Here is a 15,436-nt window from a genome sequence, read left to right on the forward strand (position 1 = left end):
GTAATGCCCCAGGCCCGGTAGACCCCAAGTGGCCCTGACCTCATCTCTGGCTTGCAAGACTGGCAAGCCCATACTCTAAAGAAAGAGACACTGGGGCCACATCTTGATGTTGAGGATTCTCGGATAATGGGTACCCAACACTGAGAGCCATATGCTGACCTCTCTGCCTGCCTTGGCCAGCCCTCCACAATGACGGTCTGTGGAAGTCCCTGGATTTCTGCCACTGCCCAGAAGATGGTGTGGGCAAATTCTTGGGGATTTGTGTTCCTCTCTGAGCTGTCCCGTGTGGCTATTACTCTGCTGGGCAGATCCTAGGGGACGCCAGCCAGAGTTGAGGTGTGACCAGTGCCCACTGTTCACAGCCACTCTGGCCTTCCATGTATCTCCACTGCTTACCTTTTGGGGTGCTGTGGGCAGGGCCACCAGCTGGATTCCACTTGTCTTCAGCTTCTCCGCCATCATCCTCACTGTCTGATGTGTGTGAAGAAGCGTAGGAACTACTGTGCTCATCCAGGGACAGCTCGCTGTCAGAGTCAGAGTCAGGGCCTGCAGGGGCAGGGTGGAGTCGGGAGCTCAGGCCGACTCCAGTTCTGAGCATGAGGTGCCTAGTGCTTTTCCAGGGTATACACAGTCCAGTATCACAGAGGAGGGAAGGTCAGGAATGGGGAGGTGGGAAAAAAAAAAAAAAGGACAAGGCGCTGGTGCCTGCAAGGGGAACCATACCATGAGCTTTCTTGGAGTTCCTAGGGATGAAGGATGTATCTGGGTCTCCATGGTTACCACGTGCTGGTCCAGAGGACACACTGAGTTTCTGGACCCCTTCATCCCTAAATAGGGTAGAGGCGGAATAGGCCCAGCACTGTCTCAGAGTGACAGTGATGAACTATCCATGTCACAGAGCATCTACTATGAAAGGCCACATGAGACTCTGGAAGACTCTCTAAGCCCACCCCCTTCTGTACTCTATCAACAGCGGTAACTGATGAAACACCCTCCCCCAGCAGATGGGGCAGACTGGGCATCTGAAGCAGCAGGGTTCAAGGCAGGGCATTGTTTACCCCATACAGAGGGCCTGCCTAACCTGGTGGTACTGTCCAGCGAGGCTGTGGACTCGCCCAGGGCGGTGCGGAGCATGTCTGGTCCTTCGCTGTAGGTGTTGTTGCAGTTGAGGGAGCGCTAGTGGAGAAGGGAAGGAGGCTGTTGGTGAGCAGAAGCCACAGAGCAGCAGAGCAGCAGAGATCTGCATTGTCCAGGAGCAGCAGAAATCTGCATCGTCCCGGAGCAGCAGAGATCTGCATTATCTAGGAGCAGCAGAGATCTGCACCGTCCCGGAGCAGCAGAGATCTGCACCGTCCAGGAGCAGCAGAGATCTGCACCGTCCAGGAGCAGCAGAGATCTGCACCGTCCAGGAGCAGCAGAGATCTGCATCGTCCAGGAGCGGCCCCCATGACAGCAGGGGAGGGGTGAACAGGGCTGGCCCACACAGCGTGGGAACACCTCACTCCCTGTGGACACTGCTTCTGGATGTTATAGATAGCTGCCCTGGCCCCATCTTCCAGAGCCCTCACAAGCGGGGGCTATAGCTGGACAGCGCCGCTTCCAGGATGATTCTGCCCTGTGGTGTGTGCTAAGATACAAGACCACAGGGCACAGTTTGTTTGTTCCTCACAGCTCCCAACCCTGACACCGGCTCCCAGGCCTGGACTGGACGGGTCTCCAGCACCTCCTACCGTTAGCAGGGTGGCCCTTGTGGTGGCCGAGTCATCCAGATGCAGCTTCTTCCCGGCCAGCACCGCCCTTAGGTGCTTCCGCACTTCCCTGTGGGTCACGCAGTGGAAGAGGAGGACAAAGATGCCCTGGAGAGAGATGGGCTTCAGGTCAGTGGGACTCTCAGGGTCCTGATGCTGCTACATCAGGCTCCTGGCTGTCCACTGAGGAAAGTCTAGCTCAGAGCAGTCCGGCTGACACATCCAGAAGATGCCCCAAGACCCACCATAGTCCTCCTCTCCAGGGAGGGCTACTGCTTTCTTCACAGCGGAGTTATAATAATTGGGACACCCGGACAAGACAGCAGTCACAGCCTTGGGGACCCCAGGACCCCCCAACATTATGTCATAAACTTACTAGGCAGAACTTGGTGTGAACTCGGGGAGTACGCCTACTCCCCGAGAACACCAATGGGCTTTGGGCCGCCCTACAGTGGTGGATCAGGGAGCAAGCTCTGTCCCTGCCCAAGCCATGGCAACGTCCTGATAGACTCAGGGCAGGACTGGGAAGGGCTGGGGCAGGTGGAGAACATAGAATATGGGCTTCCTCCTCTCAATGTGCAAGCGCTGAGGCTTCCCTACCCTCCGCCTTCTCACTGATGCTGCCCGCGGACGGAGGTCACAGGTGACTCCGTTGCTGGCACCTACCTGCAAGCAGCTGAAGGCAGCGAAGAGGTAGTGAAAGCTCAGAGTGTCGCTGTTCACCGCCAGTAGGCCCAGCAGCCAGGTGGCCGTGACAAGCAGCAGCAGCAGGAAGGCCGTCCGCAGCATGGAGCTGTGGAAAGGACCATACAGATCGTACCCCGGGGTTCATACAGATCATCGCCGTGTGTGTGTGTGTGTGTGTGTGTGTGTGTGTGTGTGTCTGTCTGTCTGTCTTTCAAACAGATCGTACCCCAGGGTTCATACAGATTATCACCGTGTGTGTGTGTGTGTGTGTGTGTGTGTGTCTGTCTGTCTGTCTGTCTGTCTGTCTACCCATCCACAAACCCACCCCGACTTCCACCAGAGACTAGGCAGGCAGGGGTTATGTTGGTAGGAATGTAGTGGTAAGAAGACAAATTCAATTGAAAGAAAAGCACAAGCCTCTGGCACCACCAGCCACCGTCTGCAATATGCCTTATTGTGACTCTACTGGGCACGGCCATACTAGCCTCTGTGAATTGTAAAAACCCAGAACAGAGTGGCTAAGGCCAGAGAGAGGCAGCCAGAACTTTCGACTCAAGGCAAGTACCCCCCCCCACACACACTCTGCCTTAGTCAGGGTTGTGGAAGAGCTTTGTGACCGTGTGATGCAGGGTCATAGTGGGACCCGGAGATAGAATGGACTCATGCAGGAAGCTGCGACCTCTGTCCCTGGACTCTACTGACTTCTACTCTCTGTACTTTTGGGGGGCTGGCACTCTCCAATGTCCCTTAGGGTCACCCTCTGCTCACCTTGTGCCTTGGATACCATGCTAACTCTATTGGGTATGATGGGTGCCCTCCCCCAGCTACTAAACTGCTGCCAGCTCCGTCCTAGGCTACATCCGGGGATTTCCTATAACTCCTAAGGCCCCAGTATTACCACCATTCCCAGTCCACCTACCTGAGCATGCCACCCAATACCTCTCCTACCTATGTCCCCCTTCTTCCTCCAGTTCCTATGGCCCAGACTCCCTCAGGGTCTGAACCCATTGCCAGCCCCTCCCTGCTTGGCTAGTCATTGCCACATCTCCCACGTTCATGCCACCTGTAACCCCGGAGGTCTGGTGCTTGCCCTAAGCCCCCAGGCTGACTCCCTGGTCAGGGGATGGGCACTTCCATGGGACCCTGCCCAACACGTACTCTCTATCTTTGGGGCTTCTCAGGCCAGCTGAAGGACTTGGTGGGTTGGTTTAGTGATACGTCCCACCCACTCAGCCTCGACTTACACGACCCCCTTTCTTTCATAATAATGGTGCTTTCTTTGGCAGGAAACCTTTGCAGACAGGACAAAGATGACTGTGTTGATCTGGGAAACAAGAAGAGCAGCTTCAGGTAGTGGACTTTTCCACTGTCTCCAGGGGGATCCTCCCCAGCCAAACATATCTTCATCCATGTCAGGGGAAGGGGGCTGAGGAGGGCTGCGAGAGGTCTTGGCCTCAGCTGAGTTTAAGCCAGGCACCATGCTGTGGTCAGGCCTTAGCCTGCTACTCAAGGCTGCCTATGCATGGAGGTCTTCCATTGGGCATGAAATGAGCCCTGGAACCTGGGGGTTTGAGGATAGGGTCCCAGAGCAGCCTGGAAATTCTGCTGGTTGTCACTACAAGTCATGTCCTTCTTGCCAACCCAGCCACCTTGAGGAACTGTTGAGCCTGGAGCACTTGGGCCCCACTATGTTCTGAGTGACATGTCTGGGGACTCAACACTCACGATTACAACTGTTCCAACAGGCCCAGCAAAGCTCCAGATGAGGGTGTCCTGAAGGGATAGCCAGCAGAAGTCAGGGTTTCCGTAGCCCTGAGGGTCCAAGCCAACAGCCAGCCCTGTGCATATTGGAGAAACAGAAGAGTGAAGCTCACAGACCTGGGAGGGGAGCTGAGGCCGGACAGGCAATGCCACTCAGAGACCCCAAAAATTCCCTCATCAAAGATCTGAGAAGCCAGAGAGCAACGTACCCAGACTCCTTAAACTAAGTAAGGGCCTGGCTACTTCCTGTGACCCAGGAGGCAGCCGCTGCCTACAGCTAATAACTTCGTCTGCCTCAGGACCCTTGGGCATAATCTTGATGATTTTTAGGGACATGTTTTTAAAAATAAACTTTGAAGAGTACGTTAGAGCTCTGAATTATCTAGATCTAGGTAGCAAAACCCTCAGGAGGCAGTGGTATTTCCTACTCAGGAGACAGCAGAGGCGGCAGGGGAGGCCTCCCACGAATGCCTCAGGATGGCTTCTCTAAGGAACAAAAAATTTTCTAGGTATTCTCAGGATGACACCTGACCTTGAAAGAGAAAACACCTCTGTCAAGCAACAAGAGGCAGCGGCCACCCTCACCAGATTCCACGTCTCTGAGAGTAGGAAGGTCACTCAGGGTCCCTTGGAGTATGGATGGAACCCTAGGGGCCTTGGGAGACTTTGTCCAGAACTCTGGAATGCCCACCAGGGTCCACCAGGAAGGGGGTTCATGCCCTCCTGTTGAGAACAGAAGCGTGGATCTTCCTCATCGGGAGGTAAATATTGATATTCTATAGTTATTGAAAAGTATGATGGCAGGCATGATGGCAAATGCTTTCAGTCCCAGTACTGGGGGGGGGGAGGGGTAGAGGCGGGCAGATCTCTGAGGTCAGAGTCAGCCTGTGCTATAGAGCAAGATCCACAACTGTCGGGACTACAGAGACAAACTTTGTCTTCAAAACCAAAACAAATAAAATAGCACGCAGCAGTCCTCGCTGAGATGTCATCCACTTGTTTTATTGATTTACGACACAACCATGTCCTTCCATCCATGTGTGCCCTCACTGGCTCACCCTCCTCTCTATCTTTTCATTTCTCACTTCCTGTGATGGGAGGAGAACTTCTTCCAACTAAGCACTGCGCAAAGAACCCCAAGCCCTCTGGTCCTGCAGCTCACACCTGACCAGAGAGACCCATCTCCCCACTGGCTGGGGATAGCTACACTTCTACACACAGCTAAATGTAGAGAGGGTCAGGAGAAAGAAAGCAGACAGCTCAGGAGAAAGAAGGCAGACAGCTCAACACAGGTCACCCTGCGCTGTGCGTCCTCACCTGTGACAATGGCAGGGATGCCCCAGCCCACCACGTGGTAGAACCGCATGGGCCCGGTGTCGATGTTGCGAACTTCTGTCAGCATGCGGTAGACATGCAAGTTCTCCACCAGGGTCCAGGCGAAGGTGCCCATGGAGACATAGTGCAGGAGGATGGCGACCACTGTACAGAGAAACTGGGTGGAGAGGAGCAGGCTCAGCGTGCAGCCCAAGGCCCTGGGACTCCAGGAGGGGCAGTCTGGGGTGACCCCTCCTCAGAAGCCAAACCATCATAGGGCCAAAGAGCGACCAAATCAGGGTGTTCTGCAATGGCAGGGTCTCTAGTGTCCCCCAAAGGGCAGCGAAGCTCCTCTCCTCCTGTATAACTCAGCAGGAGTGGCTGAGCATGACCTGGGGTCACTACCAAGAGTGGGGGTAATTCAGGAACAGGGGTGGGCAATGCAGTAGTCTTTTTGAGAATCTGAAGATAATGTATCTTTGCAAGCTTGTTCTAATTATTAAATATTTACTTTTTTTTAAAATGAGTGTTCTGTTGCACATACACCTGCAGGCCAGAAGAGGGCACCAGATCCTCATAGATGGTCGTGAGCCACCATGTGGTTGCTGGGAATTGAACTCAAGACCTCTAGAAGAACGAACAGCCAGTGCACTTAACCGCTGAGCCATCTCTCCAGCCCGAAAAGAAAAGTTCAGGATTTTATTTTAAAAATACTATGGAGTGGCATCTGCTCAGCCTGTGTACCTAGAAATGCCAGCCAGTAGGTGCAGCCAGGGCCTAGGGGGCACTTCTTCCAGGGGCCTCTCTGTCCAGTAGGAACAATGTCTTGATGTTTTCTGTGGATCCAAGGCTCTTCTACCTGTCCGCCCTTAGCTAGTCAGGGCTGTGTAAGGCCAGTTGCCGCGTGCTACAAATGAGAACTCAGCATGTGGCCTGAAGGACAGCATGTGTCTCCTTGAGAAGGGAGTCAGCAAGGCAGCCAGCTCTGCCTGCCGGGTACAGAAGACCCAGCAGTATCAGGAACAAGATCGTGGGGGAAAAGGACAAGGGACAAGGGACACTGAGCTCCCAGAGTTCAGCCTAGGGGACCATTAGTATAAACCCAGCCTCGGGTGTTCGACAATGGGACTTAAGGATGTAGCCCAAGGGCAGCTGCTCATGCGCCCTAGACAGAGCTTCCAGGCTAGCCCGCTGGAAGATAACGGTAGGTCTCCCAACAGGAAGTTAAGCCAGGCCGGGTAGAAAATGGGAGGGGAAAGGGAAGAAGGGAGGAAATCTGGCACTATTCATATTGGCCACCTGGACAAGCTCAGGCCACACCCACAGCTTACCCATACCCCTAACCACAGCCCCAACTGACCCCATCCACAACTAGGCAAAGTTACCTCCAGATGAGTCACTCTGTCCACAAGCACCATCTAACCTCACAGCTGGCCACATCCTCACCAAAGCCCACCCTGGACTGGTACCCTTATATACGGAGCCCACACTGGCAGCTGCAGTCCTATGCTTTGCCCTTGACCATAAGCCTGGCATCTTCTGGGTCTTCCCTGAGCAGAGCAGCCCCCCCCCATACACACACACACACACACATACACACACACACACATACACACACACACAGATTTATACAAATAGGAGAATCACAAACTCAACCTCATCCTAGATGAGGCTATGCTCCAATACCAGGTCACTGCACTCTGAGTAAAGGCAACAGTGCACAGGCTGGAGGGGACTGTGACAGGGCCACCTGCTGTCAGGTCAACCTCCAAGGGCAGCACACTCTCCAGAGATGACATCTAGACAGTGCAAGGGACATGTGTGAACATGAATACTTGTCACCTACACTGCAAGCCTGAAGACAGAACCGGGGCTATGGCTGGGGCATGCTTTCTGCTGGCGTCAGAATGCCAGCTACGAGGGGCAAGCCTGAGCCGGATTTACCCACACCATATGCCATTTCCACACCCACACCATAAGCCATTTCCACAGTGGAAAGTGAGGTTGCTTCAGTTAGAAGAGGAGGGTGAAAACGTTGGTTGGCTGTTGCTCTAAATGATGCACAAATCCTCAAAAAAAAAAAACAAACAAAAAAACAAAACAAAACAAAACAAAACAAAGCAAAACAAACACTATTTGAAAAAGGGCTGGAAATCGACAATAGGATCTGTTGGGGTTGTGTGGACACGCTTCCCCACTAAACATACTTGCTTTTCCAGAACAGAACAAACACACTAAATCATTTCAGCCTGTCAGGCTTCTGGGAGATAAACGGCCTCACCCAAAGATACAACTGTGAGTTTAGATAAAACTCAGAAAACCCAGGCACCATGCCAAGCCCCTGCCTCTGTACACTGTGCTCCTGGGGGTGCATTTGCCTGCTCTGTGCTCCCTGGTGCCCGGAAAGCTCTCGTTCCAGGAGGGGCAGGGAGTGGCTCAAAGCCACCAACTGTACGTTCCTCTATGGAGACCTCAAAAAGGCACACCTACAGGACCCCTAAAACATGAGTCTCAACTTACTGAGCTTTTGTACAGGCCTCTTGTGTCCACAAGAGAAGGCCCCCGTATCCATGCCTGCTCTGTAAGGCTGTGGGAAGTGGCAAGGAGGTTTGGTCTTGACTTAACTGAACCAACCCTTGTGCTTCCGTGACCCTACAGGGAAGCCACCAGGTTCCTCAGTGGGACTGGGCCAAGAATGGCCTAGGAAGCCATGACTAAGGGGTCGCAGGGTCTGTTCTATTTCCTGAGGAGTCTGGCCACCCAGGAAGGTCTCTGCACTGGCTGGATAACTCCAGCTTTGCAGCCTTCTGCCCACTTCTAGCCCAGAGCCTGACTTGGATGATCAAGTCTCCAGGCCTGGGCTCTGTGCTTGGCGGCCTGGGTAGCTGTGTCCAGCTGCCACCTACACAGACCATTACCAGCAGCTGTATCTGCCCTCCTCTACCCCAGAGCTCCTAAAAGTCACCCCAGCCTCACCCCGCTTCCTGCCCTAGATTGTTCTGGTCCTCAACTACCAGGCCTGTGTTGGAGCCCAGGACTCTGGCTAGTTGCCATAGTGTTTCAGGGCATGATACAACTTCTACACAGAAGATGGTGCTTTGTTGCGTGACCTGCCCCACCTCCCCCACCACCCTCACCCCCTGCTACTGATGGATTGTTTCACTACCTGCTCCAGTGTCCTTCCTGGACACCCTTCACTGGGTGGCAACAGGCAGCCTCACACAGCCTGCTTCCCTGACCCCGCTCCCCACCAGCCAACAGGTAGGGCGTGGGAGGCATGCCTGAGTCACGGTCTTTGGTAGGCTGAACGCACAGTTACATTTTTACAGCTAAGGCTCTAGATGGCAAACATCTGGGATAGGAAGGATCACACCTGTAGTAGGTGTGTATCATTGTCCTTTCACACTTCCCTAGACAGTACAGCCAGCCCAGCCACCAGCCACGCAGTGTTTGTCTCACGTTGCTATCAAGCAACCCAGGATCACGTGACATCTGCAGGAGGAAGTACCGTGTGTGGGCGCTACCTCTGGGTTGGTGTCCATGGGGCCCGAGACAAATACACAAGTGGCGATAACCACCACTGGGAGACCCGGGTGAGGCCAAAGGATCAGCCTACCCCAGCAACAGTGCTGCGTAGCGTAGGACACCACCCTCGACCAGACGCTGCTGCACTCGGCAGTGGTGTCTGGGTCACCGTGTTCACAAGTGAAGGCCTGAATCTCTCTAGGCTGTGAGTCACTTCAGCCACAGGTGTGAAACAGCACACACGCAGTGTCCTGCACAGGTCCAGGGTAGGCAGTCAACACACTTAGAATGGGAGGGTCACAGCCCTCACCTCTGGGGGTTTGAAAGTCTACACGGCAGAGGACTTGTTGGGTCTACAGGAAGGTGGCATCAAGGGCCAAGTACCTACTCATCTCTACCTCGTCCATCTGAGAGGCCCTGCGGTTAAGACCATCCTTCCTTTCCCATCTACCCCTCAGCTCCGGGGTGGGGGTGTGGTGAATGGATGGACCCTGTAACTGAGCTTCTGGCACAGTCCTCACTGGGAGCAGAGCTGACCAGGAGTCACCCTCCCACTCCAAACTCTCAAAAAGTGGGTTGCACTTCATATATTTTGAAATTCTCACTTGTAAATATTAAAAAAAAAACAAAAACAAAAACAAAACACACAGCTAGTTATAGCCAGGCCCACCTGAAGTCACAACCCCATTGTGTCTCACAATTTTGATGCTACTATCAGCAGTACTGTGGACCCATGCTACCTCCACAGGGATGAGCCCTTTATCAGGCGATATCATCACTGGACACCAGTCTGTCCCTCCCGGAGCCCCTGTCACCAGGAGGACTGATGCCACAATCACCCCTGGACTGTGAAAGCCACCCAGCCCCACTCAGGGTAGCTCAGTTATAGCCAGTTCTTCATTCACAGCCGGATTTAACACGCTCTTCCAGGGCCGGACGCCTTCACCCTTCCACTCCTGTGACCCTTACGTTCAGGTGCCGCCACCAGTACTCAGGAGTGTGGCAGCCTTTACACGTGGTCCGCTGAGCTCCCTGAATTACTCACAGGATTTTACCTGTAGGTTGCTTATGCCAATCACGTTGTCTGAGACTTGACTCTTTCTCCCTGCGTCCCTGTCAAGGCCCCCCTCCCACCCCATAATGAACAAAAGACCACAGTAAGGCAGGAACACCACAGCTAAGAACTTTCCCTCCACTACTGTACTAGTGTATGTGTGTGTGTTTTCTTGTCCTAAGTTAAGGAGTTCCCTTTCCTAGTTTGTTCAAAGGGTTTTTTTTTCTTCCCCCACTTTTATTCTAATCATGAATGAGTGTAAAAATTATCAATTGTTTTCTGCATTAAGAGAAATATTTTCTGTTGGGCAGTGGTGGCACACACCTTTAATTCCACCACAGGTGGATCTGAGTTCGAGGTCAATCTGGTCTACTGAGGGAATTCCAGGAGAGCCAGCGCTGTACAGAGAACCCCTGAGTTGACCCCCACCCCACTCTGCCAAGTATATATATGTGTGTGTGTGTGTGTGTGTGTGCGCAGCGCGCGCACACGCGCGCGTGCGTATATATTTTTTAATGCAGTGCTAGGGATGTGGCTCAGTGACTAGACAGCCTCATATATCAAAGGCGTAGGTAGGTTCAGTCCCCAACATTGCCAACATCAGGTAGTTCAGGCACATAGGTCGGCAATACCATACACTCTAGATACAGAAGCCAGAGGATCTGGATTCCAAGTTCTCGCTGGGCCTCAGTGGACGTAAGGGCCACCTGGCCTACATTAGCCCCTGCCTCAGGCCAGCAAAAGGAAACTTGGATTATCCCTTCTGTGTGGTGATGAGAAAGACACGTATAGGTTTGCATGCTGCTAAACCACTTCACCGCTGTCCTAAGAGAAACCCAGCTGCACCGGCATCTTCATACACACACTGGTACGTTCCTTCCTGGTGCCGGTCTTCCTTTTCTTAGAGGGGAATGCAGCCGTCCAGCCACAGTTCTGCTGTGCTGCCCAGACCGTTCAAGCTGCTGACTCGTCTCCTCTCTCAACTCCAGTGTGTGTTATTTGCATTTCCCCCTACCTTGTTCTCATGAGAGACTTTCCCTTTGAATAACACCTTATGGCTGGCTATTTATCTTTTTACTCCTTCCTTTCCACTGGGTTATTGTTCCCTTTCCAGACCTCCTCAAGGTCCCAGTCTTCTTTTGCCAAAGATCCTTAGCTCACTGGATTTCAACTTTTATGCTTTAAAAAACAAAGTTTATATTTATGGGGGTGGGGGGAGTTGTCTGCATGCACCTGCACCGTGTGTGCAGTACCGATGGGGGCCAGAAGAGGGCAGCAGATCCCTGAGACCGGAGGCACAGCGGGTTGTGAGCCACCAATGGGAACTGGAAAGCCAGTGCTCTAAATCCCTGAGCCAGCTTTCCAGCCCGACTGCCTTGTTCTCTTCTGGCACAGGAACATGTATGGAAGTCAAAGGACGGCTTGTGGGAGTGAGTGTGCTCTATCCTTCCACTGTGCTGATCCGGAACTCAGGTCATCCAGCTTGGCAGCAAGTGCCATCACCCCCTGGGCCCTCTTGCCTGGTCTGCAAGGTCAGACATCTATCTCCGTTAATGTTTTTCTGTCATTAAGATTCCTAAAGAGGCTGGAGAGATGGCTTGGCGGTTAAGAGCATTGACTGCTTTTCCGGAGGTCCTGAGTTCAAATCCCAGCAAACACATGGTTGCTCACAACCATCTGTGATGAGATCAGATGCCCTTTTCTGGGGTGTCTGAAGAGAGCTACAGTGTATTTACATATAATAAATACATTTTTAAAAATAAAAAAATAAGATTCCTAAACCTTTTTTTTTAACTCTATTTTTTTGGAATTCTATTTTTTTTTTTTTTTTGTCTTCTATAGGCATATGTTAAGTTTGTTCCATTAGGTATATAGAATAGCAGGCATCGACTGTCTCAGTGTGTGGACCCCTGTGGTCATTGTATAGCTGCCCTCTGTTCCTAGAGTAACCATTTATCGTAATCAGAGATTCTTGGATTTCTCTGGGAAGTCACTGCCTGTCACATTTCGTGTCTCTCAATTTTTGGGCCCCTTACAAATGTCCCTCCAGTGGGTTATCTTTACTTCAGTGACAAATTCCACCAATCACATATATCAGAGCTGACTCTGTGCCAGGTAGCTGTCACTAGACAGGCCTTGCAGATAAACATCGGGAGCTCGCTGGCTGGCCACAGACCCAGCTGTGGAGGCACAGGGAAGGATGGATTCTCATTTCCACAGCCTTCCTCCATAGCACTTAGATTCTATATGCTAACACCTCACGCTCAGGGGGATCTTCAGTCTGCATACTATTCGACCCTGGTGACCCCTAAGGCATGTAATCCATGGCCTCCATGAGCACCAGGGACCCTGTGAGGTCCTGCAATGCCTCTTGGGTTCATACAGTTCTTCAGGACCCAATGCAACAGCCAACAAGGTCACCCAGCACTCAACAACCATGCACTTAATCAGATCAACTAGAGTTTCCCTGACTTCCCCTCCATGCCTCCTCTCTTCCCTACCCTCCCTCTCAGCAAGTGCCTTTCTCTTCTTTGGTCCCATACACCCTCAAAACCACTTCCCAGTTCTATGCATTTGTTGCTCCTTCTTGGGCAAAGCCCAAGGTTATTGCTGGCATGGAGAAAACAGTGGGGTACCTGCACGCCACTCTCCGACAAAGCTACTGCAGCCCACAGGACTCTGGGATTTAGCACGTAACCACAGCACCTTGATGGTTAATTCTAATTGTCAACTTGACACAATCGAGAATCACTAGGGAGGCGGTCTCAGTGAGGGATTGTCAAGATCAGGTAGAGCTGTGAGTGTGTCTGTGTGAAGGGGTTCTCTCGACTGTTAACAGATGGGAGAAGACCACGCCCACAGTGGGTGGCGTCATTCTCTAGGCAGGGGGCCATGGCTGTGTAAGAGCAGAGAAAGCTGCAGACTAGACATTCATGCATTTATTCTCTCTTTGCTCTTGGATGTGAAGTGAGCAGTGGTGGTGGCGGCGGCAGTCTTGAGTTTCTCACAGTGGCCAACTAGGACAGGTTATCTCCCTCAAGCTGCTTTTGGTCAGGGTTCTTATAGCAAGAAACAGAACCAGACTAGCACCTATGAAACCACTAATGCCTGTGTGAGGAGAGGGAGACTCACTGTGCATATATATAGCCTTTGGAGGACCCTATGGTTGCCCTTAGACGGAGGTCCCCACGGGTCATAAAGCCTTGGCCTCTCCAGAGATGAGATGGATCATTCCGCTGCTCCAGGGCGACCGAGAGCACACCCAGGGGATAGATAGCATGAGGTACACTCAGGGTAGCCCAGGGGATAGCATGCCCGAGTGGCAGCACTCGGGGTAGCCTGGGACGGACTGAGGGGCGTGGTCTCACCGGGTTCTCGGTCTGGTTGATCCCGACCATGAAGATGAGTTGGGAGAAGAACAGAGCCACAGTGACGTTCTTGTGGATGCTGTGCAGGTTGGAGCGCAGTGTCCGGACGAGGGAGAGCAGGACAAAGGCCACCAGGAGGGCCACCAGGGACAAGGACAGGGCGGCATAGGTGATGATCTTCAGAGGCAGAACCTCCCCGTGCTGTAGGTGGGTTGGTTAAAGAGAATAAGGAGCTGGCGCCGGGGACATTTGAACAACACAGACAACATACCGTGATGAATGTTAGATATTGAAGACCAGGAGGGGACCGGGTGACTAGTTAGGGATGGTGAACAGGCTTTAAGGATGGGTGAGTGGTGGCGACAGCTACCCAGCAAGGAGGATGTACCAATAAGGCCAGCCCATGAGATATGTATTTAGCCAGTGCGGCGCATGCACGTTTAATCTCAGCACTCAAGAGGTATAGATTTCAGTGAGGTCAAGGTCAGTCTGATCTACATAATGACACCCTTCCTCAAAAACATCTTTCAACCCTTCCATGTAGGTCCTGCTATCAAGAACGACTCAGTTGTTCCAAACCCTGAGGTGGAGATCAGCCAAAGAGACTCAGTTAATACTAGCCCCTGGCCCCCACTCATCCATCTCCCTGTTGATTTAATACATGGTAGGGGCTCGTAACCTATCCATGGCTGCATTATCTTACGTGGTCTTCAGACGGAAGCCACGAGGAGGGCAGGCAGGGTAGGCATGTGCCACACCAACCCCAGTAGTTTCTGCGTGACAAAAAAGTTCCACAGGCTGAGACATTTGACTCCTAAGGCGAGAAAGTCTCCTGGGGAGGCTTTAGAACTCTCCAGATTGGAGGATAATTCTGAGCCCGTACTTCTCAAAAGCAGTTTACTCTAAATTTCCTTTTTTTCCTCTCTTCACAAGGGTATCCTAATGGCCCGGCCTCTAATCAGGAAGATTGATGACCTCTGTAAACTGATCCCCTGAATCTGTTACATGGGAAACATTGTACCTGATTGATTTTGCATTTCCTTGTGCCAAATGGTTATGATAATTGTGCAGGCCTCACTGGCTACATCTTTTGAAATGGTAATAGGAACTCTTTGTGTATAAAAATCCTTGCTTTAGAGCTCCTAAATACATTCAGTTTCAAACCGCCTCTGTGTGTGGTTGTTTCTGTCTGTCATCTCTCCTGAAATCCAAAGTTCTCCCTCGGATCTGAGTCTTCCCGGCTGGGCAGGGGCAGGCACGGATAAGGGATGAAGTTGGCAGGGCCTGAGCTCCCTTGGTGGCCTGGCTGAAACCTCAGTTCTGGTAACCAAGAGTCATTTTGGGGAGCAGAATCCCGCCCGTACCTGGCACTGCCTTCTTACCCTCAGCTTATAGCCTCCTGCAACCGAGGGTGACTAATGTGTCTTTAGACTGAGATGGACCATTCTGAGTCTCCAGGCCTATATGCTTCGTGTGGCTCAGAGTCCTGGCATTTGGGACAGTTTGGGTACAGGTTATCCAGCACCTTCTAGGCAGGCAGTGACATAGAGTTGTGCACTATGGCTGCTCAGAGCTTCCCCTACCCCAGGCGTCAATCACGCCACAGTGGCCAGCTCACATTCTCAAGCTGCTTGAGATACCAAAGATATCACCACTCTGTCACTGGCTTCCTCTCCTCACACCTTTGTCCTTGGGGACAGCGTGTGGCCTGAGAGACCTTCACATTCAAAGTGGGTATAGAAGTAGCATGATCTAGCATGGCTGGGGGACCCTGCCCTGAGGGGAGGTAACATCTAGAAACTTCTGAGCCTGGGGATTAGGTTTTTTTTTGTTGGTTTTTTTTTTGTTTTTTTTTTTTTTTTGTTTTGTTTTTTTTAACCACTGTATTGGTTTGATTTTTGTCAAGTTGATACAAACCTAGACAGATCTGGGAAGAGAACATCTTAATTCAGTAAATGCCCCATAGGCAAGTCTGTGGG

The 15,436-nt window shown here is 52.1% G+C and overlaps 1 protein-coding gene across 1 annotated transcript in view; it reads right to left on the bottom strand.

Moving 5' to 3' along the window:
- Window positions 1-15,436, bottom strand: part of Celsr1 (cadherin EGF LAG seven-pass G-type receptor 1) — a 135,377-nt gene that overhangs the window by 2,781 nt on the left and 117,160 nt on the right. Inside the window, exons 24-32 of the mRNA XM_052160518.1 lie at window positions 13,458-13,658; window positions 5,514-5,688; window positions 4,161-4,273; window positions 3,680-3,759; window positions 2,415-2,541; window positions 1,731-1,856; window positions 1,082-1,176; window positions 724-827; window positions 397-546 (exon numbers count right to left, since the gene is read on the bottom strand). Coding sequence (XP_052016478.1) covers window positions 397-546; window positions 724-827; window positions 1,082-1,176; window positions 1,731-1,856; window positions 2,415-2,541; window positions 3,680-3,759; window positions 4,161-4,273; window positions 5,514-5,688; window positions 13,458-13,658 — 1,171 coding nt within the window. The remainder of the gene's footprint in view (window positions 1-396; window positions 547-723; window positions 828-1,081; window positions 1,177-1,730; window positions 1,857-2,414; window positions 2,542-3,679; window positions 3,760-4,160; window positions 4,274-5,513; window positions 5,689-13,457; window positions 13,659-15,436) is intronic.

Source organism: Apodemus sylvaticus, chromosome 17, assembly GCF_947179515.1.
Source record: "Apodemus sylvaticus chromosome 17, mApoSyl1.1, whole genome shotgun sequence".
Classification (NCBI taxonomy): Eukaryota; Metazoa; Chordata; class Mammalia; order Rodentia; family Muridae; genus Apodemus; species Apodemus sylvaticus.